Source organism: Nerophis lumbriciformis, linkage group LG15 (assembly GCF_033978685.3).
Source record: "Nerophis lumbriciformis linkage group LG15, RoL_Nlum_v2.1, whole genome shotgun sequence".
NCBI lineage: Eukaryota > Metazoa > Chordata > Actinopteri > Syngnathiformes > Syngnathidae > Nerophis > Nerophis lumbriciformis.
In genome coordinates, this window is record NC_084562.2 from 31,791,391 (window position 1) to 31,812,379 (window position 20,989).

At 39.6% G+C, this 20,989-nt stretch overlaps 2 protein-coding genes across 5 annotated transcripts in view; both read left to right on the forward strand.

Moving 5' to 3' along the window:
* LOC133616237 (very-long-chain (3R)-3-hydroxyacyl-CoA dehydratase-like) overlaps nucleotides 1-6,010 on the forward strand; it is a 34,264-nt gene extending 28,254 nt beyond the window's left edge. Inside the window, exons 7-11 of the mRNA XM_061975416.2 lie at nucleotides 1,481-1,608; nucleotides 1,693-1,805; nucleotides 1,878-1,984; nucleotides 2,074-2,205; nucleotides 5,389-6,010. Coding sequence (XP_061831400.1) covers nucleotides 1,481-1,608; nucleotides 1,693-1,805; nucleotides 1,878-1,984; nucleotides 2,074-2,205; nucleotides 5,389-5,465 — 557 coding nt within the window. The 3' untranslated portion in view covers nucleotides 5,466-6,010. The remainder of the gene's footprint in view (nucleotides 1-1,480; nucleotides 1,609-1,692; nucleotides 1,806-1,877; nucleotides 1,985-2,073; nucleotides 2,206-5,388) is intronic.
* A 5,521-nt stretch (nucleotides 6,011-11,531) lies between these two features.
* Nucleotides 11,532-20,989, forward strand: part of LOC133616044 (sodium/potassium/calcium exchanger 1-like) — a 43,042-nt gene continuing 33,584 nt past the window's right edge. For 3 of the 4 annotated variants that reach the window (XM_061975051.1, XM_061975053.1, XM_061975054.1), the window contains exons 1-2: nucleotides 11,532-11,775; nucleotides 18,814-19,876. In XM_061975051.1, the coding sequence (XP_061831035.1) occupies nucleotides 18,923-19,876 (954 nt within the window). In that variant the 5' untranslated portion in view covers nucleotides 11,532-11,775; nucleotides 18,814-18,922. Of the gene's footprint in view, nucleotides 11,776-12,524; nucleotides 12,950-18,813; nucleotides 19,877-20,989 lie in introns of those variants that run through there. The other variant, XM_061975052.2, reaches the window with a different exon arrangement.

The window sequence follows — 20,989 nt, forward strand, 5'->3', positions numbered from 1 at the left end:
GACAACGCACGCAATATGGCAAAAGCTACGATGGCTAGTCTGCCCTGCATGGTGCACACTTTGCAGCTTGCAGTGAACGGAGGTGCCCTGTCTCAACACAGCATTTCAGAAGCTCTGGCTGACTGCTAGGCCACTTCAAGCACTCACCACTAGCTTGCAGCACATTTTTGTTACTCATACAAATACGTTAGAGCAGGGCAGATTGAGCCCAGTTTATAATTTCCTGTTATACAGTATGCCAGGCAGTCTTGCACTAAAGGAGGACTATGTTATTGTTTACTTTATTACTCTAGTATACTCTGGACTCAAGCTGTGTGCCTTCATTGTTTTTATAGCTGTTGTTTTGAGGCATGTTAAAAAAAAATGATGCACTTTGTGAAAGTCAAAATATTGTATTTCCCATAGTTGTAGTGGGTATCAGGATTATCTCAGGGAGAGCATGTCCCAAATTCCAAGCTGCTGTTTTGAGGCATGTTAAAAAAAATAATGCACTTTGTGACTTCAATAATAAATATGACAGTGCCGTGTTGGCACTTTTTTCCATAACTTGAGTTGATTTATTTAGGAAAACCTTGTTACATTGTTTAATGCATCCAGCGGGGCATCACAACAGAATTAGGCATGATAATGTGTTAATTCCACGACTGTGTATATCGGTATCGGTTGATATCGGAATCGGTAATTAAGAGTTGGACAATATCGGATATCGGAAAAAAAGCCATTATCGGACATCTCTAGAATACAGTATCGTTGTAGGCCTTTGTATTCATTAAAAACACCGTCACTGGTGGACAAAATGGGATGGATTGAGTCGAAAATAATGCCAATATTTTTCAGCTTTGTACAATTGGATTCTAGTTGAATTTCAATGTGGTACTCGTAAACAAGTGAGTGTGTCATTTACAAAAATGATTGAACACAATTCTTTAGTTAAAAAGTTAGGCCGCCAGTTAGAAAAGTTTGATACTGTTACTGATACAGCAAATAAAGGACGGGCATTTAAGTAAAACATTTTAAAGTGTTTCTGTTTGACAATCTGACAATACAATTGCATCAGTGTCCAAGTACTGAGGTCTTTTTTTTTGTTAATTCAAATTATGCAAGTAGTAAAAAACCTGTGATAAATCACAATAATCTGATTTAAAAAAAGTGTCATTTGTCAGCACTAATTTCCAAACACATTTGTTTTTCATTTAATGTTTTTAGCTAACTTGGTATCCCACACTGTCTATAAAGATTACATGCATTATGCCCAATTTTGCAAATTAGGCCATGACCCCCGCCACAAATAGTTTAGAGTTCTTTGAAAAACACTGGAAGTGTTATTTTACAGTAATTTAATTTTAAATACAAAAATGAAATGTTTTAGGTGAAATTGAATTATTACATACATTGTGCAAGTAAAATGGGGCAAATGTATTCACAGGTGTCATTTAAAGATTATGGTCATGTTTCTTTATCGCTGTTTGTTCCTCCACAGATTCCTTCTACGACACCTTTCACACCACAGCTGATATGATGTATTTCTGTCAGATGATGGCCGCGCTGGAAGTTATTAATCCTTTGCTAGGCTTGGTCAAGACGGGAGTTTTCCCCGCCATGATACAGGTAAGGAATCCCGGCCCTGTACCCTGTAAAACATTGATTTATGTTATGCTTAATAGTCTGATATTAATCTATATTGTGTCACAGGTCGCGGGGAGGAACGTCATTTTGTTTGTCATATTTGGCAGCCTGGAAGAGATGCAGAACAGACCTGTTGTCTTCTTCGTGTTCTACCTGTGGAGCACTATCGAGGTGTTCAGGTCAGCTCCAACACGCCGCTGTCCTGCTGACCAGATAATATTCCTGACTTGACCATGGCTTCTTGGTGGCAGGTACCCTTTCTATATGCTGGCCTGCATGGGCACCGAGTGGAAGCTGTTGACCTGGCTAAGATACAGCCTTTGGATTCCTCTCTACCCACTAGGGGTTGTTGCTGAAGGTTAGTGCCTCCTGCTGGCAAAGATGATTACAGGCAATACTTGTTCTTTTGTTGTTGTCGACAGCTTGTCTTTTTATTGATTTCTCCAGCGGTGGCTCTGATCCAGTCCCTCCCCATCTTTGATGAGAACCGTCTCTTCAGCCTCCCGCTGCCTGCAGTGCTGGGGCACTCCTTAAGCTTCTCGTACACTCTGCAGCTCTACCTGGCGCTCATGTTCTTAGGTGAGGCATCCACTACACATTGCATCATTTGTGTTTCTCGCAGGCTTTAAGTCATTTTCATTCAACCAGCTCATTTATTGACTGAGTAAATTCGATTTTTTATTTCTATGTTTGTTTTGGTGACATGTTGAGACTCCTTATTGTGATGTGATCAAGCAATGTACTAGGGTTGTACGGTATACAGGTATTAGTATAGTACCGTGATACTAATGAATCATTCGGTACTATACCGCCTCTGAAAAGTACCGGTCCACCACCCCCCACCCCCTGTCATAGGCACGTCGTGTCATTGCTGGTTTACGAGCAGAGGAGCATTTTCGGTAAGGCAAACACACAATGTGTGTAGACAGAAAAGGGAGAACGGACGCATTTTGCCTTAAAAACCAAAGATAAAGGTGAAGCTGTAACACTGAAATGCCCACCGGAAGAGGTGCTTTACATGGCTAGCTAGCTAGCGGCTATAGTTCAGCCGCAGTCTGCAGTGTTTCAGCTACGGTACTTCTAAATCACTAATCCTCGCCTCCATCGAGACAAATAAAGTAAGTTTCTTACAAGTATCATCCCTGCAGGACGAGGAATAGCTAAACATGCGTCACTACACACTGTAGCTCACTGGCGTCAAAATGTAAACAAACACCATTGGTGGATCTCAATCAATCTCAATCAATCTTTATTTATATAGCCCTAAATCACAAGTGTCTCAAAGGGCTGCACAAGCCACAACGACATCCTCGGTACAAAGCCCACATACGGGCAAGGAAAAACTCACCCCAGTGGGACGTCGATGTGAATGACTATGAGAAACCTTGGAGAGGACCGCATATGTGGGTTAAACCACGACAAAGCTAAGTCTGACATACCAATACGTGTTTTGATACGCTCTAATAAAATATTATGATCGACGGTATCGAAAGCAGCGCTAAGATCAAGAAGCAGCAACATAGATGACGCATCAGAATCCATCGTTAGCAGTAGATCATTAGTCATTTTTGCGAGGGCTGTCTCCGTAGAGTGATTTGCCCTGAAACCGGATTGAAAAGGTTCACAGAGATTGTTAGACATTAAGTGTTCATTTAGCTGCTGTGCGACAATTTTTTCGAGGATTTTTGAAATAAAGGGAAGGTGGGACACCGGTCGGTAGTTTACCATGAGGTCAGGATCAAGGTTAGGTCTTTTGAGCAGAGGATGAATAACCGCTTTCTTGAATGCTAGGGGAACAGTGCCAGAGGAAAGTGATAAGTTTATAATATTTAGCACTGATGGACCTAATAATACAAAAAGCTCCTTGATAAGTTTCCCAGGAAGTGGGTCAAGTAAACATGTTGTTTGTTTTATCCCACTTACACGCTGTAATAGTTCCTCTAATGTTATTTCATCAAAAAGAGAGAGACTATTTTGTATTGCAGTATCCGTCGTAGATACAGTTGTATCTGTGTTCATAGAACCCATGAACACAGATACATGGGTTCATGGGATGCTAGGTATAGATCTACACCTAGCATCCACTGTAATGATACCAAAGTACAGGAGCGTATCTAGTCGATACTACTATAATTACGTAGATAATATTTGGCATCACAACATCTTTTTTCGTGTTTTTAAAATGTATATTATGTTTACAAACTCAGGAAATATGTCCCTGGACACATGAGGACTTTGAATATGACCAATGTATGATCCTGTAACAACTTGCTATAGGATTGATACCCAAATTTGTGGTATCATCCAAAACTAATGTAAAGCATCCAAACAACAGAAGAATACATGATTATTACATTTTAACAGAAGTGTAGATAGAACATGTTAAAAGAGAAAGTGAGCAGATAATAACAGTAAATGAACAAGTAGATTAATAATTCATTTTCTACCGCTTATTCCCTTCGGGGTCGCGGGGGGCGCTGGAGCCTAAATTAGGAGCCTTTGTTTGTTTACTTACTGATAAAAGACAAGTTATCTTGTATGTTCACTATCTTATATAAGGACAAACTTGTAATAAGAAAAATATGTTTAATGTACCCTCAGATTTTTTGTTAAAATAAAGCCAACAATACCATTTTTTGTGGTCCTCTTTATTTTAGAAAAATATCGGAAGTATCGAAATCATTTTGGTACCGGTACCAAAATATTGGTATCGGGACAACACTACAATGTACAGTAGATCTCCACTATTGCAAAGCAAACCACAATATTTGCAAATCCCTAAAATCTCAAATTTTGATACTCTAAACTCTATAATTATGCCTCTTACAGTTATTACATTCCGTTTCATTCACTAGGAAATAATTTCAGGCTTACAGTATACAGTTTTGTACTTACAGAATGTGTAGCTACACAACTTCACGTCTTTCCAAAGCACCTTCCTGCTTGAAAACCTTGAGTGAATTGGCTTGTACAATCTGCTGGATTCATAGCTGCCCCCTTCAGGTCTTGTTCACAGCTGGTTACTCTGCGCTGTAACGCGGTTCCAGCTACACTTCTGTTAAAGTGTACTCGCTACTTTACATTGAAGTGAAGTGAGTTATATTTATATAGCGCTTTTCTCTAGTGACTCATAGTGCTTTACATAGTGAAACTCAATATTTAAGTTACATTTTTAAACCAGTGTGGGTAAAGTGTCTTGCCCAGGGACACGACAGTGACTAGGATGGTAGAAGTGGGCATCGAACCTGGAACCCTCAAGTTGCTGGCACAGCCACTCTACCAACCGAGCTATACCGTCCCTTTGAAGCTAGCTTAGTGGTTATCATGGCTTCTCGCTAGATTTGCGTGTCGCATTTGAAGCTATTTTTCCTCCTCCAGTGATAATGATACGTGTAAGAAAAATGTAGTTTATCTGCCATCATGGAGGTAGGGATTAGTAAGGACTCTGCAATATGGAAGGACATGCTTTTTCCACCTCTGTTAGAATGCTACATTCATTGACACAGTGTTGCAGCACACGACAAGGTTGTAGCATCAACATGCATTATCACGATATCATTTAAATCTCTATCATAGGCCAAATTTCATTTTTTTTTATCGCAAATAGGCTGGGATCTACTTTAATCGAGAATGGTCTCCTTTTTTTGTGTGTTCGATGTGTAAAGATGGTTTCTTTTATGGATTATGCTGAATTACTTTTGTGATCATGTGTGTAAGGCTTATTTGCATCCATCAACTAAATAATAACCTTGTCTTCCACAGGACTCTTCATCAATTTCCGATATCTATACAAGCAGAGACAGAGACGATACCGATCAAGGAAACGCAAGCTCCACTAATGAAGCAGGACGTCATTCATACTCGATGTTTCCTTTTCTTATTCCCTTTAGTGTACACACACAAAGGTGAATACTTACATTGTTCCTCCATTTCCTGGATGTTCTCATAGCTTGACTATGAATTGAGAGTATTAAAACATCCACCTTGTTTATTTATTGTTAGCTACAGCCATAAATAAGATGGTCATCTTTTCAAAGGAAGATGTCAGCCCTCCAACCCTGACATATATGAAACCATATATGCAAACATTCAATATACAGTATGCCTTCTTCACTTATTGGATTCACATGTTGTGTTGTATAGTGCTACTGCAGTCAAAAACATATTCAACTTTTTATTGTGGCCTGTTTGAGAATTATTTTATGGCTGAATATTTAGGAACTGTGTTCTTATAAAAAATATTTAAGATTGTGCATTGCTGACTTTTCAAAAAGTATATGTTAGTATTATAATCAGGTAATACTGTATGGTCAATAATTAACTTGTACAGTGTGTCCAATAAAGTCTGGATAAGATATACACACACATGTGAATACAAAAAAGTAGCATTTTTTGCAGTGACGTGCGGTGAGGTTGATGGCTGGTGAGGCACTGACTTCATCACAGTCACATTTACAAACATATGAACCCTAAAGAGTATCTTATTCACCATTTGATTGGCAGCAGTTAACGGGTTATGTTTAAAAGCTCATACCAGCATTCTTCCCTGCTTGGCACTCAGCATCAAGGCTTGGAATTGGGGGTTAAATCACCAAAAATTATTCCCGGGCGCGGCGCCGCTGCTGCCCACTGCTCCCCTCACCTCCCAGGGGGTGATCAAGGGGATGGGTCAAATGCAGAGGACAAATTTCATTACACCTAGTGTGTGTGTGACAATCATTGGTACTTTAACTTAACTTTAACTTTACACATACAAACTGTAGCACACAAAAAAGCACATTTAATAAAAAAAACGTTATTACTTATAAATGAAGTCCATGCGTCGCTGTTGTGCTGGATTATTGCACCCCCGCCTGACGGTAGTGTTATATCAACTAAAGCCCTCACTTAAACTTTCCACGTGCAAGATTGAATCTATTTAAAAAAGTGTAACCGAGGGTTTATAAATGTCGCCTATACTGTATGAAACTACAAAATAACAAACACGGAGGCTCCAGTTTACACGAGGGCCACTTTATTTACCTTCTTTCAAAAACCTCCGCTCCACTCCAACGTGTCATCACTTCCGCTCTTAGCGCCTTCAAAATAAGAGCTCAAGGCATATACTGTATAACAGCGCATAACAGGAACTTAACATCACAAAGAGGAAAGCCCATAAAAATAGGTTACAAAAGTTATTTAATAAGAAGCCAAAAAGTGCAAAAACAATAATGTTCGTGTTGGAGGAGTTGTGAATTAGGTACACCTGCAGTCTGCAGGTGTACCTAATGTTGTGGCCCTGCAGTCATTCACAACTCCTCCAACACAAACATTACTGTTTTTGCACTTTTTGGCTTCTTATGAAATAACTTTTTTAAATAGATTCAATCTTGCACGTGGAGAGTTTAAGTGTGGGCTTTAGTTGATATAACACCCCCATCAGGGGGTGCATTCTACGGCGGGGGTGCAGGAGGCGGGATTACTGCGAGCCTCAGCCAGTGCGTCTTTTGCAGCCGTTTTATGATCGCTCAGCACAATAAATATTTTACACACATACAGTTGTTGACAACCAGCAGCCATCAGGAGCAAGGGGTGAAGTGACTTGCTCAAGGACACAACGGACGTGACTAGGATGGTAGAAGGTGGGGATTGAACCCCAGTAACCAGCAACCCTCCGATTGCTGGCACGGCCACACTACCAACTTTGCCACACCGTCCCTTTTTACATTTCTTTTCTTTCCATGATGGCAGGTGAGGCCCCGCCTCACCTGCCTCTAGTGACTGCATGTCACTGATTTTTTGGGACAATAAACACAAATATTAATATAGCCCAATTAATACATAAAAACAATATGTATTTAATATATATATATATATATATATATATATATATATATATATACATATATATATATATATATATATATATATATATATATATATATATATACATATATATATATATATATATATAAAATGTAATATTTTGTATACCGGTAATTGAAAACTATATGGATGTTTGTGTCCAGACCTCCTCGAACATTACGGTACTTGACCATAATAGGGCACACTTAAATGAACAAAATAATTAAAAAAAAACATTTTGCACCGTGATATTTGTCAATGATAGACTTGCATAGCTACATACTGTAGGTGTCTGAACATTTTTTTCCAACTGAAAAATCAAAGGATGCGATGGCCTTTTTGATATTTAGAACCAAAGCAGTGTAAGTATACTAATATTTTTTAATATTTAAAGTGAAAACAGCCTGCATCTCAGCTTTGTGCTAAATGTGACAATCAGGCTTTTTTTTGTTTCAATATTTAAATTCCGTAAGTGTTTTACTTGTTTAATTGCATTTTGTAGAATAGAATAGTACAGTTAAAACCTTAATAGCACCAATAAAAAGCTAAAAAAACAACTCAAAACCCGATACTATTTTTTTCCACAGTTATCCAATACTTTTTAAATTAGGGTTTACTCGTTAAGGGACAGTTACAGGCATACAGTGTATGGTTTTGGAATTACAAAATGTAAATTTACACAACATGATGCGGGGCTCTTCATCGCTTCAGTAATATTTTTTGATCTGTGAAGATAGTGCCATCAAAACACTTTCTATTCAAAGGGGAACTTCACTTTTTGGTGGGTAATTTTCTTTATCATTCACAATCCTTATGTGCACACATATGTTTTTCTTTTTTTATGCATTTTAACTCGTAAATAAACGCTGGCAAGAGTCAGCTAACAATGAGGCTAATGGGATTCGCTTAATTCCGCCTATAAGTACTCTTAAAAAAAACATTCAAAAACCTCCTAACAGCATTTCATATACACGCTATAAGTATATACTATGTAATGTAGTAACAGGCATATTCATAATCACATGTAATATTTACGCATTTTAGTCATTTTAAGCGTACTTGAACTTCAGACCCCATGAGCGACAATAAATGTTGATCCAGAACCTTATATTTTTTAGCCTGAATATAAGGAGGATGAGCTACAAGTTTTAGAAGTTAAAACAATCACTTACTGTACAACGTCTGCTCCCATTGGCAAAAAAGGTGGTTGCAAACAACCGTCTTTTCTTGTTTCTCTTGCCATGTCCGGGACTAAGTTCAATGTCAAAAGCGACCAACTTCCCGGTTTATGGCAGCACCTTTCTACAATACAAGTGAAAGGCATTATTGATAGTCTAGAATTAACTTTGACCAACTTTGAGGCGAAACAGCAGCCCCCCAGCTCGGTTTGTCAATAACTGCATAGTCTAGTTTCTTATAACAATATCACTAATACTTAGTTAATATACGCTATATTGCCAAAAGTATTTGGCCACCCATCCAAATGATCATACAATCTAGCATGTTTATGTATTAGAGCTCCAAACTTCATGTGACCATCCAATTAGCCCACGTACAGTACGCAGAGAGCTTCATGGAATGGGTTTCCATGGCCGAGCAGCTCTATCTAAGCCATACATCACCATGTCCAATGCAAAGCGTCAGATTCAGTGGTGTAAAGCACGTCACCACTGAACTCTTGAGCAGTGGAGACACGTTCTCTGGAGTGATGAATCACACTTTTCCATCTGGCAATCTGATGGACGAGTCTGGGTTTGGAGGTTGCCAGGAGAACGGTACATTTCGGACTGCATTGTGCCGAGTGTGAAATTTGGTGGAGGAGAAATTATGGTGTGGGGTTGTTTTTCAGGAGTTTGGCTTGGCCCCTTACTTCCAGTGAAAGGAACTTTGAATGCTCCAGGATACCAAAACATTTTGGACAATTCCATGCTCCCAACCTTCTGGGAACAGTTTGGAGCGGGCCCCTTCCTCTTCCAACATGACTGTGCACCAGTGCACAAAGCAAGGTCCATAAAGACATGGATGACAGAGTCTGGTGTGGATGAACTTGACTGGCCTGCACAGAGTCCTGACCTGAAGCCAATAGAACACCTTTGGGATGAATTAGAACGGAGACTGAGAGCCAGGCCTTCTCCACCAATTCCCCTTTAAATTATCATTATAAAAACGTTTTTTATTAAATTATTAAAATACGGGAACAGGAAGGCACCTGTGGCACCCACACCACATTTTGGACACCATTGATGAAAATGAAGTATCTGCTTTCCAAACAATTGGACACATTGTGGAATATGAATGCAATAATGTAAAAAAAAAAAAGAAAAAGAAAATCATTCAGGTGGTATGGTCGTATTTATTTGAATGAGAACAAGAAAAAAATTCCTTTAAATTGAAACTTAAGAAAAGCAAACCACACCTCTCAATGTGCACAACCTCAATATACAGGTAAAAGCCAGTAAATTAGAATATTTTGAAAAACTTGATTTATTTCAGTAATTGCATTCAAAAGGTGTAACTTGTACATTATATTTATTCATTGCACACAGACTGATGCATTCAAATGTTTATTTCATTTAATTTTGATGATTTGAAGTGGCAACAAATGAAAATCCAAAATTCCGTGTGTCACAAAATTAGAATATTACTTAAGGCTAATACAAAAAAGGGATTTTTAGAAATGTTGGCCAACTAAAAGTATGAAAATGAAAAATATGAGCATGTACAATACTCAATACTTGGTTGGAGCTCCTTTTGCCTCAATTACTGCGTTAATGCGGCGTGGCATGGAGTCGATGAGTTTCTGGCACTGCTCAGGTGTTATGAGAGCCCAGGTTGCTCTGATAGTGGCCTTCAACTCTTCTGCGTTTTTGGGTCTGGCATTCTGCATCTTCCTTTTCACAATACCCCACAGATTTTCTATGGGGCTAAGGTCAGGGGAGTTGGCGGGCCAATTTAGAACAGAAATACCATGGTCCGTAAACCAGGCACGGGTAGATTTTGCGCTGTGTGCAGGCGCCAAGTCCTGTTGGAACTTGAAATCTCCATCTCCATAGAGCAGGTCAGCAGCAGGAAGCATGAAGTGTTCTAAAACTTGCTGGTAGACGGCTGCGTTGACCCTGGATCTCAGGAAACAGAGTGGACCGACACCAGCAGATGACATGGCACCCCAAACCATCACTGATGGTGGAAACTTTACACTAGACTTCAGGCAACGTGGATCCTGTGCCTCTCCTGTCTTCCTCCAGACTCTGGGACCTCGATTTCCAAAGGAAATGCAAAATTTGCATGGTTGGGTGATGGTTTGGGGTGCCATGTCATCTGCTGGTGTCGGTCCACTCTGTTTCCTGAGATCCAGGGTCAACGCAGCCGTCTACCAGCAAGTTTTAGAGCACTTCATGCTTCCTGCTGCTGACCTGCTCTATGGAGATGGAGATTTCAAGTTCCAACAGGACTTGGCGCCTGCACACAGCGCAAAATCTACCCGTGCCTGGTTTACGGACCATGGTATTTCTGTTCTAAATTGGCCCGCCAACTCCCCTGACCTTAGCCCCATAGAAAATCTGTGGGGTATTGTGAAAAGGAAGATGCAGAATGCCAGACCCAAAAACGCAGAAGAGTTGAAGGCCACTATCAGAGCAACCTGGGCTCTCATAACACCTGAGCAGTGCCAGAAAGTCATCGACTCCATGCCACGCCGCATTAACGCAGTAATTGAGGCAAAAGGAGCTCCAACCAAGTATTGAGTATTGTACATGCTCATATTTTTCATTTTCATACTTTTCAGTTGGCCAACATTTCTAAAAATCCCTTTTTTGTATTAGCCTTAAGTAATATTCTAATTTTGTGACACACGGAATTTTGGATTTTCATTTGTTGCCACTTCAAATCATCAAAATTAAATGAAATAAACATTTGAATGCATCAGTCTGTGTGCAATGAATAAATATAATGTACAAGTTACACCTTTTGAATGCAATTACTGAAATAAATCAAGTTTTTCAAAATATTCTAATTTACTGGCTTTTACCTGTAGAGCACAATTAGACCTGTCAGATGTTGTCTCATTGATACAGCTATGTGTCTAAAAGGGCAGATGAGAGCTCCCAATCCTCTTAGTAGCTTTATGCTGAGCTTTGTTCCAGCTCTGAAATGCAGTGAGCCATTATTGTTCCAGTCAGCTCAGGTACATTGTTATGTTCCAGCTCCCACAGATCCACCGTCAGCGACTCTCAGCAGCTCAGGGAACCGTCAAGTGAAGCCCACTCGTGGGAGAGACAAAAGCCGGTCGAGCAGCTGGCGGCAGAGGTAAGACCGCTTCATTTCCATCACTTTTATTTGTTTCGAGTAAAAACAAAAGCACTATTACATTATTATTTAAAAAAACAAAACAACAATGGTCAAATTAGCGTACGTGTTTGGCTAGCTAATTCATTGCCATTGGCGGCACGTGTGTCTCCTCTAACTAGCACTCGGAATAGTAAATAATAAAGGAATTCAAATATGACAAAGTATGTTAAATGGAATTAAAAACAAGTGATTTGTGTAGTCATAGTAACAGGTGGTTAAATAGAATGCAGTGCATAGAAAGTAGGCTTGGGTGGATTGACAACATGCAAGTGCCAGAATCATGTTGATACTGTTATTTATAGGTCATGAGATTGGCCTCTTTCCGTTTATTTCTGTGGTTGATAGTGCAATATTTATTGATGTTGTTATATTGGGAATACGTGCTTGGTTGGACACAGGAGGTCTTTGAGCCCAAAGTATTTGAATGCAGAACCAATACCAGTTTTTCCTAAATAATTGCATGTATGAAACAGAATTTAGGAATAATGTTATTGTTTTGATATTATTGGTTGTCTTTTTATTTTTATATTTTAGGGATGTAACGATTCGAAAATTTCATATGACCTAAATTACAGAGGTGTGGACTCGAGTCACATGACTTGGACTCGAGTCAGACTCGAGTCATGAATTTGATGACTTTAGACTCGACTTGACAAAATGTAAAAAGACTTGCAACTCGACTTAGACTTTAACATCAATGACTTGTGACTTCACTTGGACTTGAGCCTTTTGAATTGACATGACTTGACATGACTTGCTACTTTCCCCAAAACCCAAAGATGAAAAAGTTATTCGGGAGCGCTCCGTATTTTTCATTGTGTACTTGTCTATCAGCGTTGCGTGTGTCAGCTGGTGTGCTCTCAGTACAACAGCCAATCAAATTAGATCTACTTTGTTTTCATCACACAGCATTCATCCAATCAAATTGCAGGACAACCAACGAAGAAGACATGTCCAAACCACACGCCAGTGAACAAAAAATGATACCTAAAATAATTTTGTTTGGGTATAAAAATTACGAGGTGGTCAACACAAAACGGTTTGCAGTATGCAACACATGCGGTTCCAAAATGACTGATGGAGAGGCAACAACTTCCAACTTCGTCCGGCATTTGAAGTTGCACAAAGAACGGTAAGTTTTGAATGTAAGATAACGTTTATTGGCTAAGTAACGTGACTTTTATTTGCTGTGTAGTTAAATCAGTGAGGCTGTAAACTCACTGCTAACGTTATAACGTTATTGCAAACACGGGAATCTGTTGCAGTTCACTACCTTATTCATACTTTTTGTTCAGTGATTTTTTTTAAGCAGGGTTACGTTAGTCAATATATCACACGTAACGTTAGACGGCAGCACCGCGTATTTTAGCCACCTAAAAAAAGACAAAAATAGTAAAATAAAGGTCAGTTAAAATGTATACTATATTATGAATATGTGTACCGTTTTAGCTAGCTTTCTGACATACTGTTGGTTGTTTACCTCAGTGGTCCCAAACCACCGGGCCGCAGCCCGGTACTGGTCCGTGGATCGATTGGTATCAGGCCGCACAAGAATTTTTTTTTTTTCTTTTCTTTTTTTAATTAAATCAACATAAAAAACACAAGATGCACTCACAAGTAGTGCACCAACCCAAAACAACTCTCTCCCCCCTTTTGTTCTGGGCATTGGACATGAAGACTCTTCCTTCACTGTTCCGAGTGGCCATGAGAGTCTTGGCAGTGCCTGCCTCCAGTGCTCCAGTGGAGCGAGTTTTCAGCCATGGTGGCATCATACTACGCCCCCATCGTGCACAAATGACTGACAGACTCTTGGCTAATTTGGTCTTTTGCAGATGCAATGCAGCATAGGGCCCTGACATATAAAAAGTACAACTTTTTTGTTATGTTCACATATATGTCATGTTTTTTCAATGTTAACACTTTTGTACAAATAAGTACATTTGCACTTTATTTTTCAATGTGTTTGTTCTGTAAAGGAATGAGTTAATGTTTAAAATGACTGGTTAATAGTGCTATTATAAAGTGCAATGTCAGCACAATTTTCTTTCCTGCAATTTAAAATGCACTTGTTTTAATAAATAAATACAGCGTTTGAAAAGCATACACAATCTGTGTTAATATATTAGTCTGTGGTTAAAAGGACTTGAAAGGACTCGAAACTCAAAATGCAGGACTTAGGACTTGACTTGAGACTTTCCAGTCTTGACTTTGGACTTGACTCGGGGCTTGCCTGTCTTGACTCGGGACTTGACTCGGACTTGAGGGCAAAGACTTGAGACTTACTTGTGACTTGCAAAACAATGACTTGGTCCCACCTCTGCTAAATTATCATGGTTATTTTTTTCGCGGTATTGTTGAATGTTCCCAAAAAGTAGGGATGTCCGATAATGGCTTTTTGCCGATATCCGATATTCCGATATTGTCCAACTCTTTAATTACCGATACCGATATCAACCGACATATGCAGTCGTAGAATTAACACATTATTATGCCTAATTTGGACAACCAGGTATGGTGAAGATAAGGTACTTTTTAAAAATAATAATAAAACAAGATAAATAAATTAAAAACATTTTCTTGAATAAAAAAGAAAGTAAAACAATATAAAAACAGTTACATAGAAACTAGTAATTAATGAAAATTAGTCAAATTAACTGTTGAAGGTTAGTACTATTAGTGGAGCAGCAGCACGCACAATCATGTGTGCTTACGGACTGTATCCCTTGCAGACTGTATTGATATATATTGATATATAATGTAGGAACCAGAATATTAATAACAGAAAGAAAGAACCCTTTTGTGTGAATGAGGTTTTTTGGGTTGGTGCACTAATTGTAAGTGTATCTTGTGTTTTTTATGTTGATTTAATAAAAACAAAACAAAAAAACAAACAAAAAAAACCACGATACCGATAATAAAAAACGATATGGATAATTTCCGATATTGCATTTTAACTACATTTATCGGTCGATAATATCGGCAGGCCGATATTATTGGACATCTCTAATTTCTACACACTGAAATCTGGAATAAGCGGTAGAAAATGGATGGATGGATGGATATATAACTAAAATAAATAGACACACTGTTAGAAAATCAAATTTTTTCCCTATGCTCATTGATAGCAACTGCTATGTAAAGGAAAAGGCAGTGGCGGGCCGTGCGTTTCCCACCTAGGCCTTCAGTGATGTCCGACTTCAATGATTACCTCTCAAAATACCATCATCGATGTCACCACGTGACCATTGCTGGAGAAATACTATACAGAAACACAGTTACGCACTACTGGGCATTGTACAAAACGGGTTATTTTCTGCCGCATTTAAAAATCAATAACATATACATCAATAACAATAACAACATATCTTAAAACATATTAGACGTGAAATAATAAAGAAATAAAATATCTGAACTCACATTTCATCGCCAGGACAGCTGAGCTGGCTTCCGGGGTTGGCTGAAATCGTCTCACAAGATTTAGTTTCTCCTTAAATGTCCTTCTTGAAAATGGCCTTGCAAATATGTGTTGTCTTGTCTAATCATAAAAGATGCAGACGAGGCGTGTTGGCTGAGTTCTTAAAGTTTACTCCACAGCGTGCTCATCAAAAACATCCCGCTGCACGTCTACATTCAACAACCTAAACGGGGCTACTGCGCATGCTCTTCACTACTGTGGCATGCTGGTAATGGAGTTCATATGTTACCTAGCTCATAACATCACTATATATCTGCCTTAGGCCATCCAGAAGGCCTTACTGACAACAACACGTAATCTGATTGGCTATCGCAACTGTCTGTCAAATGTTTGTGTCCGTTCACTTACAGCGCATGGACGCCTGCATTCTCCATTCTGAAGGCTCTAGGCAGATTTGGTACAGCATGGCAACATAAGCTAGCTGAATTCTGATTTAATAAAAACTCTATTTTAAAAACAACAGCGCTGGAAGGAGCATAATATGACATGAAGAGAATATGAATACTTTTAGATATTTAGGGAAAGTAAATTAAAAATTACTTTTATCTTTATTTATGATCATGATTTCTGGTTATGTTGGGCCAGCAGAGAAGGCCTTGCTGGCCCTGACGGCACACCACTGGGAAAAGGGGTAGGAAAAAATAAGCTCTGCTTCTTCCTACTCCTTTCCGAACATGTTGAATAGAGAAATTGGAAATTGTGATGTATCATGTTGTATGCATGCATGTTTGAAATAAACACAAACTCAACTCAACTCAACTCAACTAGTGTTTTAGTCCTTAGTATTTTATCTGTTGTAATGGGGTTAGTGCGTTTGCCTCACAATACGAAGGTCCTGAGTAGTCGTGAGTTCAATCCCGGCCTCGGGATCTTTCTGTGTGGAGTTTGCATGTTCTCCCCGTGACTGCGTGGGTTCTCTCCGGGTACTCCGGCTTCCTCCCACTTCCAAAGACATGCACCTGGGGATAGGTTGATTGGCAACACTAAATTGGCCCTAGTGTGTGGATGTGAGTGTGAATGTTGTCTGTCTATCTGTGTTGGCCCTGCGATGAGGTGGCGACTTGTCCAGGGTGTACCCCGCCTTCCGCCCGATTGTAGCTGAGATAGGCTCCAGCGCCCCCCGCGACCCCAAAGGGAATAAGCGGTAGAAAATGGATGGATGGATGGAAAAAGTGCGCAACAAATAGTCTATTATAATTATATATTGTTTCTGCCAGGCGTTGTGGTGTCCTACTCTGTTCAGTGATTGTTGAATGCATCGTAAAAACACCTCTGTGTCTTATTCCTCTGAGTACTGGTATATGTCAGTCAGTCAGTCCGTGAGTCTATCGAAGTACAGTTATCATTCACAGTTTTTCCATCATTTTAATTTAAGACACTAATACTAACCATTGGGAATTTTGCAGCGGTTATCATAATTACTGTTTATTGTTACAGTACATCCGGAAAGTATTCACAGTGTTCTCTTTTCCCATATTTTGTTATGCTACATCCTTATTCAATTTTGTCCTCACAATTCCACACAATAACCCATAACGATAATGTGCAAATGTTTTTTTTGTAATTTAGCAAATTTATTAAAACTAGAATCAAAAAAAGTATTTGCAGCCTTTGCTCAATCTTTTGTTGATGCTTTGACAGCAATTACAGCCTCAAGTCTTATTGAATACAAATCTTTGGCCAGTTTCTGCCATTCCTCTTTCAAGCTCCATCAGGTTGGATGGTAAGTGTTGGTTTTCATCGAGGATGTCTCGAAACATTGCTGCATTCATCTTAGTCTAGTCATGGTGGTGACCAAGTACCCGATGGTCACTTTGTCAGAGCTACAGCTTTCCTCTGCGGAGAGAGTAGAACCTTCCAGAAGAACAATCATCTCTGCAGCAATCCACTAATCAGGCCTGTATGATATAGTGGCCAGACGGAAGCCATTTCTTAGTTAAAAGTTTGCCAGACTCTCAGACCATGAGAAACAACATTCTCTTGTCTGATAAGACTAAGATTGAAGTTTTTGGCGTGAATGCCAGGCATCATGTTTGGAGGAAACCAGGCACTGCTCATCACCAGGCCAATACTAACCCTACAGTGAATTGTGGTGGCAGCATCATGCTGTGGGGATGTTTTTCGGCGGCAGGAACTGGAAGACTAGTGAGGATAAAGGGAAAGATGAATGCAGCAATGTACAGAGACATCCTGGATGAAGACCAAAAAAACCTTTTCAGTTTGTCATAATGGGGTATTGTCTGTAGAATTTTGAGGACAAAAATGAATTTATTCCATTTTGTAATAAGACTGTAATGTGAAAAAAAGTGAAGCGCTGTGAATACTTTCCGGAGGCACTGCACATCCCTATTTGTAAGATTCATTATTGTTATGTTGTAATGTCGGCAGGATAAAATCAGTCTTTTATTGGCATCTCCGTAACAGCACTGTATTGAAGTACCTTGGTTTTCGATAGTAATCCGTTTCAAAACGTTCGACAAAAACTGAATTCTGCAAAAGCGGAGGCAATTTGTTCCTTAAGAAATATATTAAATCAAATGTATCCGTTCCAGACACCCCAAATTATTAATACAAAAAACATTTATTTCACTCTTGTTGACTTAGAGGGCAGAGGGGACAGCACCATTATACTTTATGCTTTTCTCCAAGTTTGTTCTTGAATTTAACAGTGTTTCTCCCCTTCTTCATCAAAGTGCTGTCACTAACAATTTCTTATGGTCTCTTAGTGGCTTATTTTACAGTAGCACTGCGGGATGTTTTGTTTGGGCACTCAATTCCAAGGAATGATACGGACTAGGTCGTGATGTGTAATGTGTAGCCGTACAATAAACAAGATGGTATATGGGAAAAAATGGGACAAATTGATGGCAAAAATGTACATGGAAAACTGAATTGTACGAAAAGTGTGTACAAAAACCGTATACCCCAACACTATTTAGCAACTTTTCTAGCGGCTCTAATTGGCAACCAAACTGTTGCCACAAAATATTGTCCTTTCTTTTATTCTGTATATAATCATCAACAAAATAAAAAAGGCACATTTCAGAATCAGATCCCTGAGGGGTAATTAAGATTTTCAGCACAATCCCATTCAAGAGCAGACAAACATTACAGGGAGACAGAACAGGATCGCTGACGGGTCTGCCAACTTCCGGCGCCCCTTACAAAAAGGTGAGAATGCTGGAAATGGGGGGTCAGAAAAAAAAAATTCAGTCTGAGCCTGGGCCAAGGAAGAAAAAAACCCTCATAGCCACAGCACACATAAACATGTGTGTAAGAGGAAAACATAAAAGAATACAAAGGACATTAAATACATTAAAAGAGCAGAGCTGATGCAACCAGTCACTTCTACACACAGCCACAAAACTAAAAAAGTACTTTATTTTTCTTGAAAATGTACAAGTAAAGAGTACTGGGATTGGCAGTATTGGCCTTGTGTTTACTGATGCAGAAAGTATGCAGTATCAACCCTATTAAAAATCAGATACATTTATCTTATGTTTTGTTTTCTTTTGCCACAGGAAGCTGCAGCCACCATAGGATGAAACATATTGGACACTTGCTTGCGTGTCTTCTCAGCACTTAGCGGCAATTTGTCCAATGTGTTGGACATAATTTTCTTTTTGGACCATGAGGACGATAAATGTTCATCCACCTCAGAGAAGACTCAGGTGCAGCCGTGTCCTTTTTTTCATCTCAGGTGTGCTACTGTGCTTCTTCTACTCACTGATGCTGAGAGCCAGGCTGTCGGAGCTCTCCACCCAGACAAATGTAGAAGAAGAAGAAGGAGGTGATGATGTTTTACAGGTCGAGGTTCGGGAGGCGATTGCACGTAATGTGACGCAGGAAGAGGTCACGTTGCCTGCGAGCACCCCGTCCACCCCTGTAGTTATCATCGTCAACAGGACGGATATCGAACAGTGTATTTACATTGAACCACAACCTCCTCCCACCACCATCACACCCACACCACGTCCTCCACCACAGCCCCCCCACAGAAAGGGTGAATACCCAGAGGACATCTTCTCAGTGGAGCAGCGACGCCAAGGCTGGGTGGTGCTACACGCCAGCGGGATGATTTACATGTTTGTAGCCCTCGCTATAGTCTGTGATGAGTTCTTCGTTCCGGCCTTAGAGGTCATCACAAAAAAACTGGACATCTCCGACGATGTGGCCGGCGCCACATTCATGGCTTCTGGCGGCTCGGCTCCGGAGCTTTTTACCTCCCTGATTGGCGTCTTTGTCTCCCACAGCAACGTAGGCATCGGCACCATCATAGGCTCGGCCGTCTTCAACATCCTCTTTGTGATAGGCATGTGTGCCATCTTCTCCCGCGAAGTGCTGCACCTGACATGGTGGCCGCTCTTCCGGGACGTGTCCTTCTACACCCTGGACCTCATCATGCTCATCGTCTTCTTCCTGGACAACATGATCCTGTGGTGGGAGAGCGCCATGCTGGTGCTGGGCTACGTCAGTTACGTGTGCTTCATGAAGTTCAACAGTCACATCGAGCAGGCGGTCAAGACGCAGCTCAACAAGCACATGAGCATCGTGCAAGCATGGAGCACCCAGGACCCTGATAAGGTCAGTCGCCGAGATAATTCCAAGAAATGAGAGGGAGCATCAAAGTTCAAATCCATGTATGCGATACAGGCAACCATTCCTCGGGTGATGTTGACAAACAGTCACCATTATTCGTTTATTACAGGGGTCCCAAGGTGCAGCCCAGGGTCCAACAACATTCTACAATGTTTCTCACTAAAATTATATAGACAATCAAAAATGTTCTTTGCATTTAATTCTTACTATTTGCGCGGATTGCTATAGGCCTGTAAAGGAACAATGATGGTATTTTTAGGGGGCAGATATTTTTTCAACAAAGAATCAGACAGAAGGGATCGACCTATGTGATTGGCAAAGAAAGGCATTAATTGGCGATGGCCAATACCATACTTTTTTACGAAATTAGTCCGATACTGATCGGTGGCCAATTGTTCGGCTTGTCCCTAGAAAAAAAGTTGAAACGTTAATGCTAGTATTTAATTCAATGTACTTTATATATACGTTGCTAAATTAATTTAATCTAACATACAAGCTGTTTGTTTGTTGAATATGCTAATCTCCCTTTTCACAGAGGTTCCTAAAGTTAAACTTGCGTCTCATTTTTATTTGTCTGTGGAAAAATGTTTTTGAGAATTACAGCTTAATATTACTGCTAACCATTTAATTTAATTAGCTTATCATTCTTACAATTTACTTGAATTTAATTTAAAAGAAAGTTAAGGTATAGCTTAGACCAAAGGTGCCCAAAGTGCGTCCCTGGAGCTAATATAATTATCGGCACCGTACATAAAAAAAAAAAGCAGAATGATGAAATGTAATATTAACTTAAAATGTTCATAGTGTTTATGTATCAGCTTTTTCAGCGAGACAGTTACTTGATGATTTACCTCACTTTTTATACCGGATGTCTATCCCGCAGGAATCAAGCCCTTTGCCCTCTGCCACAGAAGACTGAAACATGTCCCATTACACCACCAGGGTTTGAAATGTTAATGTTAATACCTAATATACTTTATGATATACATTTTCCTGTTAAATTTACACCACTCCTTAGTATGGTTATGGCTATGGTTTAATTTGTTTCGAACATGTAAACAGATACAATGTTAAGTTAAAGTACCAACGATTGTCACA